The 20,138-nt window shown below is 37.4% G+C and overlaps 1 protein-coding gene across 6 annotated transcripts in view; it reads left to right on the top strand.

The window, feature by feature from the left end:
* Positions 1–20,138, top strand: part of Eml5 (EMAP like 5) — a 115,653-nt gene that overhangs the window by 3,788 nt on the left and 91,727 nt on the right. For all 6 annotated transcript variants that reach the window (XM_036205766.1, XM_036205764.1, XM_036205763.1 and 3 more), the window contains exons 2-4: positions 8,977–9,136; positions 16,045–16,143; positions 19,044–19,112. In XM_036205766.1, the coding sequence (XP_036061659.1) occupies positions 8,977–9,136; positions 16,045–16,143; positions 19,044–19,112 (328 nt within the window). The remainder of the gene's footprint in view (positions 1–8,976; positions 9,137–16,044; positions 16,144–19,043; positions 19,113–20,138) is intronic.

Here is a 20,138-nt window from a genome sequence, read left to right as displayed (position 1 = left end):
TTAAATATTCTGGGAAACAGTACTACCCTGTGTCATACTCTTGTGTTACGACAGAATATTTAAAACCTGTTTTACTGTCTTCGCCCTCCATTTAGCTTTGGCTCTATTTTGCTATAGCCATTTCTCTCAGCATCACCAATGACTTAACACGTTGCCAAATGCAGTGCCTAATTATCAGTTTATGTCCTTTTCAATTTCTGTCACCATTTGACATATTTGGTCATGCCCATCTTTTTAAGATACTTTCTAAAAAATTCCAAAAATTGTACAAATGTTGATATGTGTATATATTATATAATCTTTAAATCTGTGTAAAGTATTTGTGTCCTTAAACATTTATCATTTCTTTTTGCTGAAGACATTGAAAGTCCTTCTAGTTGTATGAAATAGAGAGTACATTTTCATTAACTGTAGCCATCCTACTGTGCAGTACCAGACTTCTTACTCCTAACTACAACTTAGGACTCACTGGTCATCTTTTCCCCTTCCTTACCTTCTGTCTTGTTTTCCCTAGTCTCTTATGAGCACCATTCTACTCTCAGGTTGCATGAGATCAGTTCAAAAACCAATTCCATATATGAGAGAGAGCTTGTAATTTGTTTTATTTTACTTAGAAGTGATTTCAAGTTCTAACTGTGTTGTCAAAATGATGGGGTTTTGTCCTCTTTATGGCAGAATAGTTGTGTGTGTGTGTGTGTGTGTGTGTGTGTGTGTGTGTATAAAACTAATCAGAAAGAATCAGGACTATTAAGAACATTTTTTTGTAGGTGCTCAGACAGGGTGAAAGGGAAACCTCACTGTTCAGGTGATACTCTAGAGACTTGGAGGTGAGGAAATATACTGTGTTGGAATTTGAGTAAAGGATAGACTAAGCAAAGGGATTCTTCTCTATGGAAGCTCTGAAGTAGAAGGCCTAATGGATTTGAGGAACAATAAGAGAATCGGTGTGTCTGGAGTAGCGTGAACTTGGGTTCAGTGAGGTAAAGATGAGATGGAGTGGATTGTGTAGGACCTTGCTGAGTGGAGTTTTGGCCTTCTCTCTGAGACTGGACTTTTTTTTTTTTTTAACAATTGTAGTGGTTTGAATAAGAATGGTTCTCATAGGCTCATTGATTTGAATGCTTAATCATCAGGGAGTAGCACTACTTGAGAAGGAATAGGAAGTATAGCCTTGTTGGAGGAGTTATAGCCTTGTTGGAGTAGGTGTGGTCTTGTTGGAGGAAGTGTGTCACCGAGGGTGGGCTTTTAGGTTCCAAAACTCAAGCCAGGCCCAGTGTCTCTCTTCTCCTGCTGCCTTTGGATCTACATGTAGAACTCCCAGCTACTTCTCCAGCACCATGTCTGCCTGCATGCCGGCATGCTCCCTGCTTGCATGCCGACATGCTCCCTGCCATGATGATAATAGACTAAACCTCTGAAACTGTAAGCAAGCCCCAATTAAATGCTTTTCTTTAGAGGAGTTCCCATGACCATGGTGTCTCTTCACAACAATAGAACACTGACTAAGACAACAGTTTAATGAAGTTGCTGGCTTGGAGAATAATGAAGTCACACTGGCTTCTCTATTCAGAATATACTGGAGAAGAGGAGCAGGAGGGAAGCAGGGAAACCAGTGAGGGGCCTATTGTAGGACTTCTTTCCAGAAGTATTGGTGGCTTGGACCAGTCACGAGATATTGGGAAGAGTAACAATGAAAGCAGTGAAAAAGGTAAAGTTCTGGGTGTATTTTAAAGATAGGAGCAGTATAGTTGATTAATGAATCAGATGTAGATTATGAGAGAAAAGGAAGATCAATAATGATCACAGAAATTTTTATCAGAACATCTGGAGAATTGGAGTTAGCAGTCATTGAGTTGGGAAAGATTATAGGAAGCATTTTCTGTTTGTGGAGGAAGGGAAAAATCAAAATCCCCGTGTTAGAAGAGTTCAATTTGAGATACTTCATAGACAAGTAAGTGGGGTTGTAAATTATACAGCTGAACGTATATCCTGTAACTCAAGGAAGCAGCCTCGTATGGCTGGTATAAATTGGGGTGTTATCAGCATGTAAGCAGTGAAGCCATGAATCTCCATGAAGTCACCAGGGTGGCAAGTATAGACAGAGAATAGATCTGGAAATGGGTTTCTGTTGTGCTCCAATATTCAAATGCATGGGAGATGAAAAATGAAATAAGAAAAATGTGGCCAGAGGAGCAGAAAGAAAAGTGAGGAGTATGGGGACATCAAGATATGACCAAGCTTGCTTCCCATTAGTGAAGATATTAGCTGTCTTGTGGTTATTACATTACAGTTATAAGACCTGCCCAGGAGACCATTATGTCCAAATGATCAGGAGAAAGGAGGTCCAGGAAGAAGTCAAAATGGGTTGTTATTAATATATAATACAGCACCCCTTAGGATATTCCAGCAGCTCCTATTTACTTTGTTATAAAACAACCAAACAATGGCATGTGGCTGGCAGCCCTGGAGTCTTAATACTCACAGTGTGGGCTTCAGATTAGCAATTAGGAACATTACCTGGAAACTTAAGAGAAATGCAGATTCTTATGTCTTACACTTGTGACTCAGCTTTCCGTAATTGTGATACAGTACCTGAGAAAGGGATTTAAAAGCAGAAAATCTATATTTTCACTTATGGTTTTCAGAGATTTCAGTTGAAATTTGAGTGTCTTTTGTTGCTAAGGGCCTGAGGCAAGGCAGAATATCTGGTGTAGTGCAAATGGCAGAGGAAACTGCTGACTTCAGGACAGCCAGGAAGTAGTAGAGAGGGAGGGGAAGAGGACCAGTGGAAGGAAAGGCGAATGAGCAAGGGAGAGAACAGGGAAGGGAGAGGGAAAAATAATCTGGAAATTGTGTACTAACTGCACTTCTGAACTAAAGGAGACATTCGTTCTCCTTCCCATTATATTGAATCTATGTCTTTACATCCTCTGTCAGGCCACTGCTGCCCCCAGGGTGGAAAGCTGTATTTCATACTCATTTTAGTACATGAGAGGGGAACGATAGTCTAGATTATTCACTTGTGACCTTTTTTGGTACCTGCAGTCTTGAGCAGTTGAGGTCACACTACAATGTAACATATAGATTGTGGTTTTTTGCTTACTATTGTAACAGAAGCTTTTCCTAATATTATGGAAAAATCCCCATACTTTTAGGTGGTGTTAAAGTTTTTGCTATTATAAAGGATGGAATGAAAACATTTTCTTAAGGGTTGTTCATTTGTTGAGGATTATTATATTCAAAATTTTGTTTTAACTTTAGCAGCTTCTTTGGAAATCCAGTTAACAAATATTGATTGAATGACTACATGTGCTGATCATTGCTTTAGATGCTTAGGGTTCAAAATGAAGGAAAAAAAAGTGTGTGTGTGTGTGTGTGTGTGTGTGTGTGTGTGTGTGTGTGTGTAAAGTTTCTGCCCTCTTGGTTGGCATATAGATTTAATGGAAAGAGTTAGATCAAATATATACAATAGTAATTTTAGGTACTTGATAATGACTGTAACTGCATTAGGATAATGTATAGAATATATTGAAATCACCGTGAATATTTAGAGAAAGCTTCACAGCGCAAAATGTGTTTGACCTAAAGGATAAATGAGGCAAAGATTTTGGAAATCATTCTAGACAAAAACTTTAAAAGCACAATTTTCTTCACCTTTTTTATGGGACAGAAAGGTGTATGTGGCTAGAGTGAACAAGAGGGAAAATGGTACAGGTTAAGGTTTGAGAACACTCTGAGGGATTCCATCCAGATGGGATTTTATTGTAGATCAATGGGAAGCTGTTTGAGAGTTTTAACCAAGTATGGTCAAATTTATGTTGTTTTGGAAGATTACTCTGGGGTCATTTAGATGGCTCAGCAGGTACAGGTGCTTGCCATACAAGCCTGAGTTTGATCCCCAGAACCCACGTGAGAGTGGAAGTAGAGAACTGACTTCACAAAGTTGTCCTCCCATTTTCACACACACTCTGTTGCATGCTCTACTCCCAGTAAAATGAATGAAATCAGTTTTTATTTTGTTTTTGCTTGTTTGTTTGTTTTTAAATCATTCTGGCTATACTGAGGAAACTGTAAAAGGGAGCAATAAAGAAAAGGTGAGTGGTCAGAAGGCCACTGAAGTAGTCCTGGTATAAGATGGATGAATACTGGTTTGAATGAAGATTACAGAGACAAGGTAAGGGTGATGATAGAGGGAATAAGACAGGCTAATGGAATTATGTGCTAACTGCAAAAGAAGTAGTGAGTAATAAATTCTTGATCCAGGCAATGTAGTGTTTGAGGTTTTAGCCAGAATAATGAGACAAGAAAGGAAATAAAAGAAATACAAGTAGGAAAAAGAAGACAAAGTATCCCTTTGTTTGCAGATAGTGATTCTATACATGAAAAATCCTAAAGACTCCACCAAAATCCTCTTAGAACTGAGAGATACTTTTATCAAAGTGACAAAATACAAAATTAACACATATATACATATACATATATATATATGGTGAACATATAAACATACTGAAAAAAATTAAGAAATAATCCCATTCAACATACACACACAGATATACACCAAAAAAACCCAACACATACACAAAACCCCAAAAAGAACAAAACAAAAACAAAAACAAATAAACAAAAAACCAAATCCCATTTCTAGGAACCAACCTAACCAAGGAAATGGAAGACTTCTACAATGATAACTTTAAGACACTGAAGAAAGAAATTGAGGAACATCTCACCCCATGATCATGAATTGGCAGACTTAATATTGTGATAATGGCAATCCTACTAAGAGCAATCTACAGATTTGAGCACTCCAATTAAATGCCAGGACCTTTCTTCATAGACATAGAAAAAAAATTGTGCAGAGGTACAAAAGACCAAGAGTAGCCAAAGCAATCCTGAACAAAAAGAATATTGCAGGAGGCATCACTATACCTAGTTTTAAATTGTATTGCAGAGACATGGTAATAGAAATAGCATTGTACTGGACCAAAACTAGACATATAGATCAGCGTAGCTATGGCTACTGAACCTTTGACAGAGATGCCAAAAATACACATTGGAGGAATGATGGTATCTTAGACAAGTGGTACTGGTAAACCTAGATTTCAGTATTCAGAAAAATGAAACTAGATCCTTACCTTTAATATTCACAAAACACAACTTCAAATGGATAAAGGACCTTAATATAAGAACTGATACCCGAAAATTGCTAGATGACTAAGTAGGGAGTACACTTCAACTTCTAGGCATAGGTAAGGACTTTCTAAATAGGACTCGGGTAGTTTAGGAATAAGATCAACAGTTGACAAATGAGATCTCATGAAACTAAAAAAAACTTCTTTACAACAAGAAAATGGTTCATCAAGAGAAGAGGCAGACCATAGAATGGGAGAAAATCTTTGCTAGCTATACAGTTGACAGAGGATTAATATCTAGAATATACAGATAACTAAACAACAACATCCACAAAACTAAATCACCAAGAAAACCACACAACTCAGTTTTTAAAATGGGCTGTGGAATTGAACAGAACATTAAAAGAAAAAAAAAAAAGAGACATACAAATGGCTACTAAACACTTTGAAAAGTGTTCAACATCCTTAGCCATCAGTGAAATATAGATTAAAACTATGTTAAGTTTTCACTACCATGCATGGCTTCCCTCTTGTTGAGTAGACCTTAAGTCCAATAGAGAGCTATTGGTTACTGTGGACATGTATGTACCACTATTGCCGTGCCGGTTATTGTGGTTCATAACTGTCATAGCTAAGTAGGACTATTGGTTGCTTACCTCTCTTAGAAACTTTCCCAGTGCCTTCTGGTACCATGAAAGCTAGTCCTAATGAAGGAGGCTTTCAAGTCGGACCTAGCTCAGGTACTCTGGGTTTTGTGTCCAAAGTACAAGTAGGGACTTGCCTTCCATTTCTAGGAGGCAACCAAGTGCAACAACAATGGCTGTAGTGTTTTGAGAATCTCTTAGACAGCTCTGACCAACAACTCAAAAGGGAGCTTCTGTATCAGAGAGGCTGTACCTATGAAGTCTTATCAACATGCATGGCTGCCTACACAAGACCTGAACAAGAATGGCATCAGTGGACATGCTAATATGGAAGGGGAAAGTCCGCAGGGTCTCAGTCCTAGACAGAGGACTATGGAAACTGGGGAATTCTAAGAGAGGGAGAAATGGTTATCCTATACCAAGTGGTCAACCCTGAAATCATATACATATAGGTAACATTATATAGACTGAGAAGGTTGTATTTATGTACTTAGGAATATATATTTAATAACAAAGGAAAATGGCCATGAATTGAGAGAGAGAGAGAGAGAGAGAGCAAGAGAGAGCAAGAGGGTGCATAGGAGGGGTTGGAAGAAAGAAAGGAATAGGAGGGAAATGATGTATTTATATTATAATTTAAAACAAAGTTATTTTAAAAACTGCTTTAAGATTCCATCTTTTTCCATCCAGAATGGCTGAGATTAAAAAAAGAAGAACAAGAAAAATAAATGACAACAAACGCTGGTGTGGATGTGACAAAAGGGGAACTCTTTTACATTGTTATAGTGCTAGACCCTGCTTATGGGGGCCTGGTACTGTAGACATGGTCAAAAACCATGGCTAGGGAAGTCACAGGCTCGTTTGGAGAACCCATTGATACTGGAGGAAAGGGAGGCGTGCTGTTAAAGGCTTTCTCTGGACATGGCCTGGCTCTTCGTTGTATGGCATTTCCCTCAGAATTGAAACCTTCCTGCTGGGAGGGAAGGGGAGGCTCATGAGACTTAAACAAGTAGTCGTAAGTCTGGGAGAACATAAACTTGGAAGATTCTTGAAGGCCCCTTGTCAGAGTATGAAAAGGAGAGAAAGACTGAAGGAGGAGGGGACTGACTAGCTGAGCTTGAGGGAGAGTCTCAGACTGGCGGCTGCGGCCGCTGCAAGCTGTATAGAGAGCTCCAGGATTGTAGCCTTTGTGAGTTGTCCCCTGCGCTGGGGTGGGCTTCAGTGGTGCAGCTGCGTTCGACTCATCCCTGTTCCACGAGAGTCCGCACTCATACACCTGTGCTGGGGTGGGCTTCAGTGATGCCTCTGCGTTCGACTCATCCCTGTTCCACGAGAGTCCGCACTCATACTGTTGTTAGTGAGTCCAATAAAAACTTGGGTTCGCTAAGTTGGACATTGGCATGATCTTTACTTTGGTCTGTTGTGGGTTCCTTTTGGGGGGTGAATAGACGCTTGTGTGTTGTGTTTCCCCAAGAAAAGTCTATCACACAAGTGTTGCTTATTCCAGACATTTCACATAAATGAATCCATAGACTATGTGGCCCTTATGTATATATTTTTTCCATGTAGTGTTAAAATTCAGAGTTCATCTCTGTTGCAGCATGCTATTAGCACTTTATTTCTTTTTTCTCCATTCAGTGGATGAACATTTGAGCTGTCAGTTTTTGCTATTATGAATAATTTTGGCATCAACATTTGTGTACAAATCTTGTGTGGACATATGTTTTTACTCCTTTTAGGAATGTATCTAGAAATAGAATTGCTGCATTCTATAGTAACTCTGCTAAATGGTTGTTCAAACTGGCTCTATAATTTTACAGTCCCACAAATACTATTTGAAGGATCTAATTTTCTATATTATTTTTATTTCATTATGACTGGTACTTTGAGAGGGATTCTGTTGATTTTAGATCAATTTAAGAAGCATTGCCATCTTGAGAATATTACATTCTTTCAAGTGCAGACCTGCTGTGATTTTTCTGTTTAGACCTATTAAAATGATTTGCAGTTGGGCTTCTAGATTTCAGTATAGAAGGAATAACTGCCTTAAGTTTATTATTATATTTGCTCTTGTTGGTGCTTCTGTAATTTGGATTTTCTTGAGTGTGTGTGTGTGTGTGTGTGTGTGTGTGTGTGTGTTCTCTGCTAGTGTACAGCAATGCATTTCAATGTCTTTTTTTTTTAAGGCAAATCTGATATTTTAAACTCACTTGTAGGAACATTTATCAAGTAGAATTTTGTTGTTGTTCTCTGCCTTCTGCTGACGTATGGGCATAGGCCTTACTCATTGTTAGGTTTTTGTCTTACTCTTAAAGACCTGTTGACCACTTTCTGTAAGTTCTATGTTGATTGCTGATTTTTATAATGATATTTGTAATGTATTACTGTTACAGTGTAAATGTTACCAAATGCCACTTTGGACATTAAGATTTAGCCATTTTTTCCACTTTTATGTATGTATAATATGGTTTATAATGTACATTTGCATATGCATGTTTTTGGGTGCACATGTTTGGGTGCATGTGCCTATGTATGGGTATGAGTGCATGCCTGTGATTGATGCTGGGAATCATCCTCGATTGCCCTAGTGCCTTCTTCAGTGAGGCCAGGACTCTCGGTCACACCTAGAGCTCTCCGATGTAGCTGTTTCTTGCTAACAAGCTTGCTTTGGGGATCCTTTGCTCTCCAGGTTGGAATTACAGGTGGTCTGCCATGTCCACATGGTATTTAGGGGGTTCCGGGAGTATGAGCTCCAGTCTTTGTATTCTCATGGCAAGTGCTTAAACATGGAGCCACTCCTAGATTTAGTCCAATATTAGTCAATAAAAGGAATGGTATGATAGAATAGAAGGCTTGCAACATGAATACCAAATGAAAAAATGGCACGTGATAGATAGGCTGCTACAAATTTGTTGCTGTAATTCTGTTGATCTTTTGTAGGATCTCTTTCCTTGAGAAGTTTCTGCACGCTGTATGGAGTTTATGAAGGCTATAATTAGTTTATCATTAACTTTATAAAGTATATTATTAAGTATTCTTAGCAAGAATGTTTATAGAAATTATTTATAAATACCAATTATTTCAGATGAACAAAGTCTAATGTTGATATTAGATGTAAATACAAATGTCTATATCAAATGCGATAAAAGTTTGGTAAGCAATTTTCAAGTCTTATTGCTTACTTACTTGTTCTTTATTTTTAGCCTTGCACTGCACCCTGAGCGAGTGTTGGTAGCAACAGGACAAGTTGGGAAAGAACCTTACATCTGTGTTTGGGATTCTTACACTGTTCAGACCGTGTCTGTTCTGAAAGACGTTCATACACACGGCATAGCTTGTTTAGCATTCGACGTAGATGGACAGGTATGTGATAATTTCCCTCCTTTTTTATTTATCAATTTTTGTTTTTAAATACTTGCTATAAGAAATCATTATATTTATAATATAGAATTTAAAAACTATTGATTAAAAAGTATTTGTTTATCCAAAGGTGATAAAGTATAAATGAGATGGGTGGATAACATAGCTAACAAAAATAAAAAACAAGGGGTGTTGATTTCATCATTACAAAGAACTTTCTCAGGCAGATTGTTCTAAAAGCCAGAGAAACTCTCATCCAGTGGAATATTACCTGGCTGTTACAGAAAACCTTATCTGTAACTCTTTTCCAAGTAAGGTATTAAGGAAGTGCATGTGGAAGATACCTTAGGAAAATTAAGTTTTTGTGAGTAGACCTATATGAAAGGATGAATGGCACTGGTGGTCCTAACACTGTATATATTTTAATTTTTAGTTACTTTAAAGTTTTTCTTTTGTAATTATGTTTTACTGAAAATGAGACAGTATCTATGAGTTATTTTTATATAAAATCAAAGATTAAAACAGTGACATAATTATCACCTCACTGGCTGATTGGTTTCGAAATTATCCTCTAACAAGCCAAGACTTTTTGTAGTTCTGTATAGAAGCTTGTATTACTAAAACATATTTTAAAAGTGCTATGGTTAATTTGTAGTTATTAAATATTTTGAGTTTAAATTAGATTTTAACATAATTTTAAGATACAAAAATTTATTTACTTCAAAAAATTTTTTCTCCTTTTTTTATTTATTATATTTGTGTTTTAATTTTACACATCAGCCATGGGTTCCCCTGTCCTCCCCACTCCCGTTTCCACCCCCACCTTCTCCCCAGCCCCTCCCCTCTATTCACATCTCCTCCAGGGCCAAGACTCCCCTGGGGATTCAACTCAACCTGGTGGATTCAGTACAGGCAGGGCAGGTCCAGTCCCCTCCTTCCAGGCTGAGCAAAGTGTTTCTGTGTAAGCCCAAGGTTCCAAACAGCCAGCTCATGCACTAAGAACAGGTCCAGGTCCCACTGCCTGGGTGCCTCCCAAACAGTTCAAGCTATTCAATTGTCTCACTTATCCAGAGGGTCTGATCCAACTGGGGACTCCTTAGCTATTGGTTCATAACTCACGTGCTTCCATTTGTTTGGCTATTTGTCCCTGTGCTTTTCCAACCTTGGTCTCAACATTTCACACTCTTACAGTCCCTCCTCTTTCTCGACAATTGAAATGGATGAGATCTACATGAACAACCTGGACGACAGTGGGAGTAATGAAGGGTAAGGTTCGAGGGAAAGAGAGCTTAGGGGAGCAGGAGATCCCAGCTGGATCAAGAACAGAAAGGGAGAATGAGGAATAACAGACCATGATAAATGAAAACCACATGAGAACAGGAATAGGCAGAGTGCTGGAGAGGTCCTCAGAAATCCATAATGATACATCCTCTGTAGACGGCTGGCAATGGTCAAGAGAAAGCCTAATCTGACCTAGTCTGGTGATCAGATGGCCAAACACCCTAATGATCATGGTGGAACTCTCATCCAATAACTGATGAAAATGGATGCAGAGATCCTCGGCCGGGCCCCAGGTGGAGCTCCAGGAGTCTTATTTACTTGTTTTTTATTATTGCTGTGGATCTAGATTCTAGATCTAGATTGTAATATTTTGCATCCTAGAGAAAATGATAGTCAGTAGATACCTTATAATTTTCCCCAAGGCATAACACTTTTGAGTCCTGCACTCTGTGACTTGTAGCTGTAAATTTCTCTGGTCCTACCCGGCCCCACAGTCCCATGTTTCTCTGGTCCCACCCAGTTCCACAGTCCTGCAGCCATTTACAAAACAATCACTCAGAGGCTTAATATTAATTGCAAATTATATAGCCTATAGGTCAGGCTTCTTGCTAGCTAGCTCTTATAAGTTAACTCAACCCATTTCTATTGATCTATATGTTGCCATGTGGCTATGGTATTACAGGTCTGTTGGCATCTTGTTGCTACTTTGGCTGCAGGCTGGCATCTCCTCGACTCTATCCTTCCTCTCCTCTTCAGTTTGAATGTACCAACTAACCTTATCCTGCCCTGCCAAATGGCCAAAGCAGCTTTATTTATTAACCAATCAGAGCAACACATATTTACAGCGTACAGAAAGACATCCCACAGCAGTGACTTTCTGGTAAAGGGTCTCTGAAGACTTCACTGGAGCCTCTGAAAAATGTGCTTTTAAGTTTCATGGTGATTAGCAATTATGAAAACTCAATTCATCTCCCATGTTTGCTAGTATCTTTCAAGTCCTTTATGTCTTATCAGAATTTCATTTTCCTTCTTAAAAGAAAGAATATCTTTCTTACACCAAAGGAGTATAAAACATTATTAGACAAATCTACAAAACTAGCTTAAAATTCCTTTACACATAAGGTTTTTTTGAAACTTAAGATGTTTTTAACTGTAAAAGTCTAAGTATCCTTTAGATAATATATAACTTCTTCATTTTTAAAGTTCCCCTTTATTTATAATATATCACATTGCTGAGATGTATTTATAGTATATTGCATTACCGAGATGTCCCTTCCATGCATTTACTGCTTGGAAGCACTTCACCTTGCTTACTTTGAGCTATTTCCATGAGAAATTATGAATACTTATATTTTCTCATCATGTCTTCATGTGGGCATGTTATTAAAGTTTCAACTTAGAAAACCATAGAGATATGGAGTACATACTATGTGCCTGGCATTTTCCTAAGCCTGCATTATTTCATTTAATCCTCATGACAACCCTATGAAATAGATTCTGTTATTATCTCTACTTTGCAGAGAAAGAAACTGAGACTGAGAAAGGTTAAATAACTTGTCCCAGGTTAACAGCTAGTGAGTGGAACCAGAGCAGGAAACAGGTCTCACACTCCAAAGCTCATGTTTCTAACAGCAATGCTTTACTGCCTCCCAAACATGTTTATTGGTGAAATTATTAAGGCCACTCCACGTAGTTAAAAGGGAGGTTTATTTTGTGGGGTAACTTACAAATGAAGGGGTAGGTTGCAGGGTCTGGCAAAGGTATAGCACAGTCCGGTGGTGTTCTCTGGAGAACTCTGCTCGGTCTACCTCCAGCGTCCAGCGTCCACGAACCAAGAGCGCGACCTCCTCCTGATCCTCGGTCTTCCGCTCCCTCCTCTGCCCCGCCTTGTGGGCGTGATCATTACTGAAGCCTCAATGGGGGTTGGAACTTCCAGGCCAATGCTGGGTTGGCTATCCACTACACATGTTAACTTAGAAGGTAGTTGTTTATATATCAAAAAGAATTCATCCTTTGAAGAGTACAGTTAATGTAAGGAACTACTGGAAATTGAATATAAGGAAATTATTTTAATGCCATAATTTGTAAAATATATTGAGCAAATATACCCATTTATATAACTCTTTATAAGATATTGATAGGAAATATTGTCTAACATTTTTATTTTCTGCTAGTTTTGAAAGCATATATGTGATAATTTAAGATTTATCCAATTAGTGAGTTTCCTACCAGGTAGCAATGCTAAATGTTCTTTTCCTAAAGACTTTCTCCTAAGTGAGCTGAACACACATATTAATACTAGTAACCTGTCTTCTTGAGGATAATTAAGGCCTGAAAAGTCTATTCATAGAAATCTGTAATAAACAGGGACTGGTTTCATACAACAATTGGAAGGAGGTAGAGGTTAACATATCCTATAATTTATCTTTAAAAAAAACCCTCATATTATAAAACTATTGTGTTCATTCTCATAAAAATCATGTTTGTGTTTGTGCATGTGTGTATGTGCACATGTGCATGTGTGTGCAGATATATTTGCCTGTCCAGGTACATGTAGAAGCCAGAAGTCAACACTGGGAAGTCTTCTTCCTCAACTGCTTCTGCCACCTTATGTTTTGAGATAGGTCTCTGACTCAAACTAGAGCCCAAGTTTTCAGCTATGCCAACTGTTAAGCTAAGGAGAGCCCAGATCCACCCATGTCTGCCTCACAGCGCTGGGGTTACAGATCCATGCCTGAGTGCTCAGCTTTTGATGTTGGTGCTGGGAATCTGAACTTATATCTTCAGGCTTATGCAGCAAGCACGTCACCCACTGTGGCATCTCCCAGCCCACAATTGTTTCTAACAGAAACATAAAGTAGAGTTCAAACTGCTCATTTCTAGAATGAGCCAAGAATAAAGTGATTTTTAGGTCTAGTTTCATGAAAAGCCCACGAGCTGGCACTAAAATAAAATGTATCAACATTTATAAAATTTGTTAATTCTTACAGAATGTACAACGAAACTAAACAACCCTGAATACTAGAACTGAGCCCATTCAGTTTAAATCATAATTCTCCCAGGTGAAGCAGTTCTAACTGGGCAGTCGGGGGCATTTTTATTTGAACAGAGGGCATGGATTTGTAAAGCCAATTATGGCTTATGGTAAATAGTGTTGTTGAAGATATCAAACATTTATGCAACATTAACCATTTAACAGATACAGAGAGGTTTTAGGTAAATGCCCACTTCTGTGTAGTAGAGCATGATGTTCAAACTTGCTGTCAATTCATGTGCCAAATCAGGTGCTAATAAACTTTTTATAACATGATGTAGTTAACATTTTAAGCTTTGTGGCCTGTATGGTCTTTATTGTAGTTGGTGATATCTTATTTTTTGAGATAAGGCCTATCATTGAACCTGGAGCTGGCTTATTTGGCTAGACCAGCTGGCCGGCAAGCCCAGGGATTCCCATCTCTGCCTCCTTGGCATGGGGTTAGCAGGTGTATACTGCCATGCACTGTTTTCTCCGAGTACTGGGAACCAAGCTCAGGTCTTCATGCTATGCAGCTGTCACTTACCTGCTGAGCCATCGCCCTAGCCTGGCGCTTTCCCTTTCACAGGCAGTGTCTTCTCACTTTAAATATCTTCATAACTTTTGGATCTGTTTCTGTTGACTGACACCCTCCCACAATCGTTTCTTCATCCGCTAATAATTTTTGTTAGATACTGGAGATTGTATATGTTATATAGTTCTTAAAATGATATCTTGGCCCCTTTAAAACATTTGAACATTGTCTGATGGGCCATTAAGTTTCTCATTCCTTGTGAAAAGCTAATTTTTTAAACATTTTAAAGTGGGAAGTTGGGGAGACCTATAGTAACTTTGCTTCTGGGGTGACTGTTTTAACTTCTCTGCTAAGGTATGGCTGTCCTCGGACCTTTAATTAACCCATGGAGTTCACAGACATGCCTCCATTGTAGCTATTGGGAATTTGAGATAGTACTGACCACTTGTGTTCTCAAAATTGTTTGCCTTTAGTTCCCTATTAATTGTTCTTTCTGGAATTTCTTCTTTTCATTTTCTGAAGGTTATTGCCCTATACACAGGAAGAATGGTGTTCTCAAATCTCACCTGTAGACAGATTTTCTTCAGTTTTGTCTGTGCCTAGTCTAGCCATCTTGGCCTCTGATCCCCAGGCCCTTGACAGTTGAAATAAACAAATCTGTTGGTTGCTAAAGGGCTCTGCCTTTATGCACCACAATGTAGAAATTGTCTTCTAAGTTCTCAGCTGGGGTGATTGTAGAACTCACTTTATTTCTTTTCTCTTTGGTGATTCACAGTGCCTTGCTTACTGTGAAAATGTTTGTTTCATATGTTTTTGTACAGTTTTCTGTAGGCCGCAGCAGTGGTCAAGTTCAGACCCTGGTGTTCCTTCTTGGCTAGAATTCCATCTTCCATGTTTCTTACCTTGTTCATTCTTTCAGTCTTATTAACTCCTCTCATGTCAAACTCTGTCCTCTCTTCTCTTCTAATTTATTGAACTCTTTCACTGAGTTTTTAAGCTTCATCTAGTTTTCACTTCAGGAAGTCCCATGTTTCTTTATATATCTTTGAATACTTTCTATAGTTTACTATTCCTTGCCCTTATGAAGGTGTTTTGAAGCCTTAATTTTATTTCTGTATATGTTAAGCTTATTTTATATTATTTATATAATTCCAGTGTTATGTATTTTGTTAAGTGTTGGGACTTGCTTTTCTTCACTTACGGTTACAGTTCTCTGTGTTTGAATGTCTGGTTTGTTTTTACTCTGTAGCTTATTTTTATTTGATGTCTACCCGTAGGCTTTCCTTAAAGGATGGATTAAAAATTGCATTCCCCTATATTGGATTTATATTGCCTGTACCATGCTACTGAAATTTCTCAAAAACACACCAGACCTTAGAAACCCTCTGAAAGGAATTTCTCACTTCAGGCTCATGACCAATGTAAACTTACATCACACAACAACAAGAAAGCTGATTCTGCTTTCTGATGTTCAGGGAGATTTTTCTTTTTCTTCCACAATTGCCCATTTTTTTAAAGAAGGAATTGCTTCTTCTTGTTCTCAGTTCTGAGGAATTTATCCCTCTAGTCAAAGGCTGCATTTCCAATTCCCATCTTGGATAGATTCCCTAGACTTTCTCTCTTACTCTTTTTAGCCCTCAGTAAAACAAACAAACAAACAAACAAACAAACAAACAAACCCAAAGAACCAGGGTAACCAGGCTTCCTCTGACACATTCATAGTAAATGTCTCCTTTCCCCCGCATTCTTACCTAAGACTCAGTGTTTTGTTGTCAGTTTTTCATTTTCCGACAGTGCAACCGTGATTTAAAAGATGTGTATAGTTTACCTAGAAGTTGAGCATGTGGCTAGGGTTTGATTAGGGTACTTCCTGGATAGTCATAGAACTGACAGTCTTTCTTTTTACTTAATAGGAAAAACTAAATGATGTACAAATATAAATGGGATGAATACATTGATATGCCTGAAACGGTGCCCGAAATATGTTTTGATGTTATAAGTATAATTTATTTGCCATTTATCATGTGGTAGTTATTTGAATTGTCTTTTCATTCCCTCCTGAATTTCTTGGACAAAATCCAGCGCTTGGTTTCAGTTGGACTCGATTCAAAGAATGCAGTTTGTGTTTGGGACTGGAAAAGGGGGAGAATGTTGTCCATGGCTCCTGGTCACACTGACAGAGTGAGTACCTCCTTTGGAAAGTCTGTGTAGGGAGTGCAGTAGTTTTCTCCTGTGTCTTGTCATTGTCTCATACCATAGGTAAATGCAGTTGTACACCTTGTGAAAAATTGGTGCAGTTATAGAGGAGACGAAAGGGTGGGAAGGGAAATGTGTAATACACTTTTTAGATGATAAAATCCCCTAAAACCAAATATAGTTATATTTGAACAATTCTGTAAGCATACTAAGTACCATGGGTATGTATACTTTAAATGAGGAATTTTATTTTTTTTGGTTTTGGTTTTCCAAGACAGGGTTTCTCTGTGTAGTTCTGGCTATCCTGGAACTCGCTTTGTAGACCAGGCTGGCCTCGAACTCACAGAGATCCAGCCTGCCTCTGCCTCCTAAGTGCTGAGGTTAAAGATGTGTACCACCTCCACCTGGCTAAATGAGGAACTTTATGATATATGAAATATTAACAAAAACTTTTATAGTAAAGTTAAAATGACCCCATTGTAAATACCCCTAAAGTCTTAGGTTGTGGGCCAGTGAGATGGCTGAGCAAGTAAATAAAGGTGCCTTTATACACATGTACATCAATAAATAAAAATCTAATAAATCTGAGATTGCATGTCTACCATAGTAGTAAAACACATGATCCATGGTGTACAGCATTAGTTTAAAGCTTATTTGCATGCTTGCTTCATTTAAAAAAGTATGCATTTTTCATTTTAAACAGTTTTATTAAAGTATAATAATTATTAAAGGACTCCAGATATTTAATTTGTACTATTTGAAGAGTTGTATATATGAAAACATAAATTATTCACATATCAACTTTAAAATTCTATAGTCTGTTTAGTTTGGTTTACCAGTATGTTGCATATATGTTACAGTTAAGGGGAAAATGATCTTGCTTGTGTAAATGTAAAATTATGCATTCCTTGTGTAAATTTAAAATTATGCTAGGAATGTTGCTGTGTGGAAGAGTACTTGCCTAGCATGAACAAGGATGTTTGATCCCAGGTCTGTAATAAATAAATAAGATAAATAAGTTTAGAGACTTAACATTTTTTAATTTGGAAACTTCTGAAAATATATGTTTTAGATATGTTATATAAGATTAATGTTAAGAATAGTTTGTAGAATACTGGGCACTGGTGGTACAAGCCTTTAATCCCAGCACTCAGGAGGCAGAGGCAGAAGCAGGGGCTCTCTTTGAGTTCAAGGACAATCTGGTTTACAGAGTGAGTTCCTGGGCTACACAGAGAAACATTGTCTCAAAAAATAAACAAGCAAACAAACAAAAAAGAAATATTTTGTAATCAAGATTTTGTTTCTTTTTTTTTAATAAATAATTTTTTTCTTTATTATTATGTGTTTTAAATTTTATACATCAGCCATGGGTTCCCCTGCCCTCCCCCCTCCCGTCCCCACCCCCACCTTCCCCCCAGTCCCTCCCCTCCATTCCCATGTCCTACAGGATCAAGGCACCCCTGGGGATTCATTTAAACCTGGTAGATTCAGTACAGGCAGGTCCTGTTTTTTTAAGACAGGGTCTCTGCATAGCCCTTGGTGTAGAGTAACTCACTATGTAGACCAGGCTACTCTCAAATCCACAGAAGTCTGCCTGCTCTGCACCCCCCACCCCCAGTGCTGGGATTAAAGGTGTGCTCCACCATGCCTGGCCTTGTAATCAAGTTTTTAATTAGATCTGTGATTTTATGAACCTAGATCAAAATTTAGATAAACTCCTAAAAATATCTATTTTTTTTTACCAGAATAGAATGATAGTGATATTAATTTTAAGCATCTATAAATGTTTTATAGTAATTTTTGTATGTTTTTGCAGTTTGGAGAATATACTTGGGTTTGGCAAACTCTTTAAGGAGCCTATTACATGACTACTAGTAACTATTAAAATGTTACCTATATCTTGTTCTTACTTACTTGGGTCAAAGTATTTCACAAATTTGTACCTTGAATTTGCAAACCAATTTTTGTAAAATGGTGTTGAATGATAATGGAATTTTTAAAAATGTTGTCATTAGTATTTTAAAATTGCATCGGTGTGTTTCCATGTAATGTCTGTTACGGTGAGTTGTTAAGCAGCATCTTGTAAGGTGTATTCTTTACTGTCTTTAGAGAGCATCACTTGGTAAATTTTTAGAGATAAGAACTTCTTAGATTAAATTATACAGTGACCAAAGAAACTTAGTGAAGAGCACCATATGAAGCAGAGCAAATGAATGATGGTTTTTATTTCATTTGTTGCTTAATTGTGTGTTTCTGTTGGAGATTCTGATTCATCTGAGTTTTTTTTTTTGGTAACAATGTGGTTTGTGTGTACTTTGAATTTATGGAATATTAGATATGAATAAAAGCATAGGGACTCTAAAATTTAAGAATGTGTAAGTTAATTTTTTTTTACCTATAAACATTGAGAAAGTTAAAAAATAAAGGATAGAAATTGCCATGAAATGAATGTTTGGATCTTTATTAATATAATTTCGATTAAATATGTAGAAGTATTCTTTATATCTTAGTATATGAGTATTCCATTTGGAATTTTGCCTCTGTAAAAATTCTCAGGCATCTACTTCATGCCTATTGAACTATTCACATTACTTACTTGGGTCCAAGTAGTCTTTAAAATTAAAAAATATATGTGTTACATTTTACTCTATTAGTTGCTCTGTAAAGTTAGTCAAAACTAAAAAAAAATTGCTTTTATTCCTTATCACACTTATTTTTTTTTTCTTATAAGATTTTGAAATGCACGATCTTTTTTTCTTATAAGATTTTTGAAATGCATGAGACTGCTACAATTTCTGATAGGTAAGGGTTTAGCCCAATTCATTGTTTGGGCAGGATTCTTAAGAGATACCGAGTGTTTTAACCATTATTTTGATTTATTACAGATATTTGATATATCTTGGGATTTGTACCAGCCAAATAAACTTGTCAGCTGTGGTGTAAAACATATCAAGGTACAAGAAGTTTCCTTCTTTTATAGCAGTGTTAGGTGTACTGTCGCTACATATATATCACATAATTAGCCATTTAAGATAGTTACAGAATTCTAATGACTTGTTTTAAAATGTTAAGTTTTAGTACTTATGTCTAGTCTAGCAAGTGCTTAATGTATAGTTATTTTGAGACATTATAAGGGTATAAGTTTTTAAAGGGAAGTGATGAGCCACTCCCTATTAGGAGACGTAGTCTAGCAAGATAGATTCTACTGTGCTCATCTTGTTTCTTCATATTCCACTTGCAAAGTAAGATGCGAAAATAGGAAATCAAACACAAGAGTTTTTTCTCTGTAGAGATAATATTGCCTCATAGAAGCAACATGGATACCACTACTGTCACTTAACCTGTGGGAATCACTTAACCATGGTCAGGTTTCTTCCCACATTTTGAAGCTATGACAGTCCTTACTATCCTCAGAGTTGATGATTTAAAAAGCAGCATGTGTTCAAATGCTTTTCACAGTATCCAGCTAAGGTTATCTTCCTTTTTCTATATTTGCTATCTGAAGGGACTTCTACCTTAATAGTTACTGTGTTTCTGCTTGTGCAAGCTATAGGTTTTGTTTTACTGTAGTTAGATTTTGAAGCCTATAAACTCAGTGGTGATGTTCTTTTTTATTTACTGAAAATAGTTTCTTTTCTCATACAATATATCCTGGTTAGAGTTCTTCCTTCCAGTACCTCACCACCTCCCTTCCCTCCAGATCCACTCCCTTTCTGTCTCTCATTAGAAAAGAACAGACCTCCAAGAGATAGCAACCACACATTATGTTTATAGTTAGTTTTAAATTGCTGGTGCAAATGCCAAATACGTGTTTCTCTTCTACTGTCTTACAGAATTGCTCCTAAAACAGTTAAATCTTAGGGAGTAAGGATCTGTGTTCTGACATTCTCATCTGTTTGCTTTCTTCTACTTGCTCCCGAGGAGGCTTTAGGCATATATTTTAAGCACTGTGAAGATAGATATCTTTGTCTTTTTTGTTT

Source organism: Onychomys torridus, chromosome 14 (genome assembly GCF_903995425.1).
Source record: "Onychomys torridus chromosome 14, mOncTor1.1, whole genome shotgun sequence".
NCBI lineage: Eukaryota > Metazoa > Chordata > Mammalia > Rodentia > Cricetidae > Onychomys > Onychomys torridus.
This window is presented reverse-complemented; position numbering and strand designations above follow the sequence as displayed.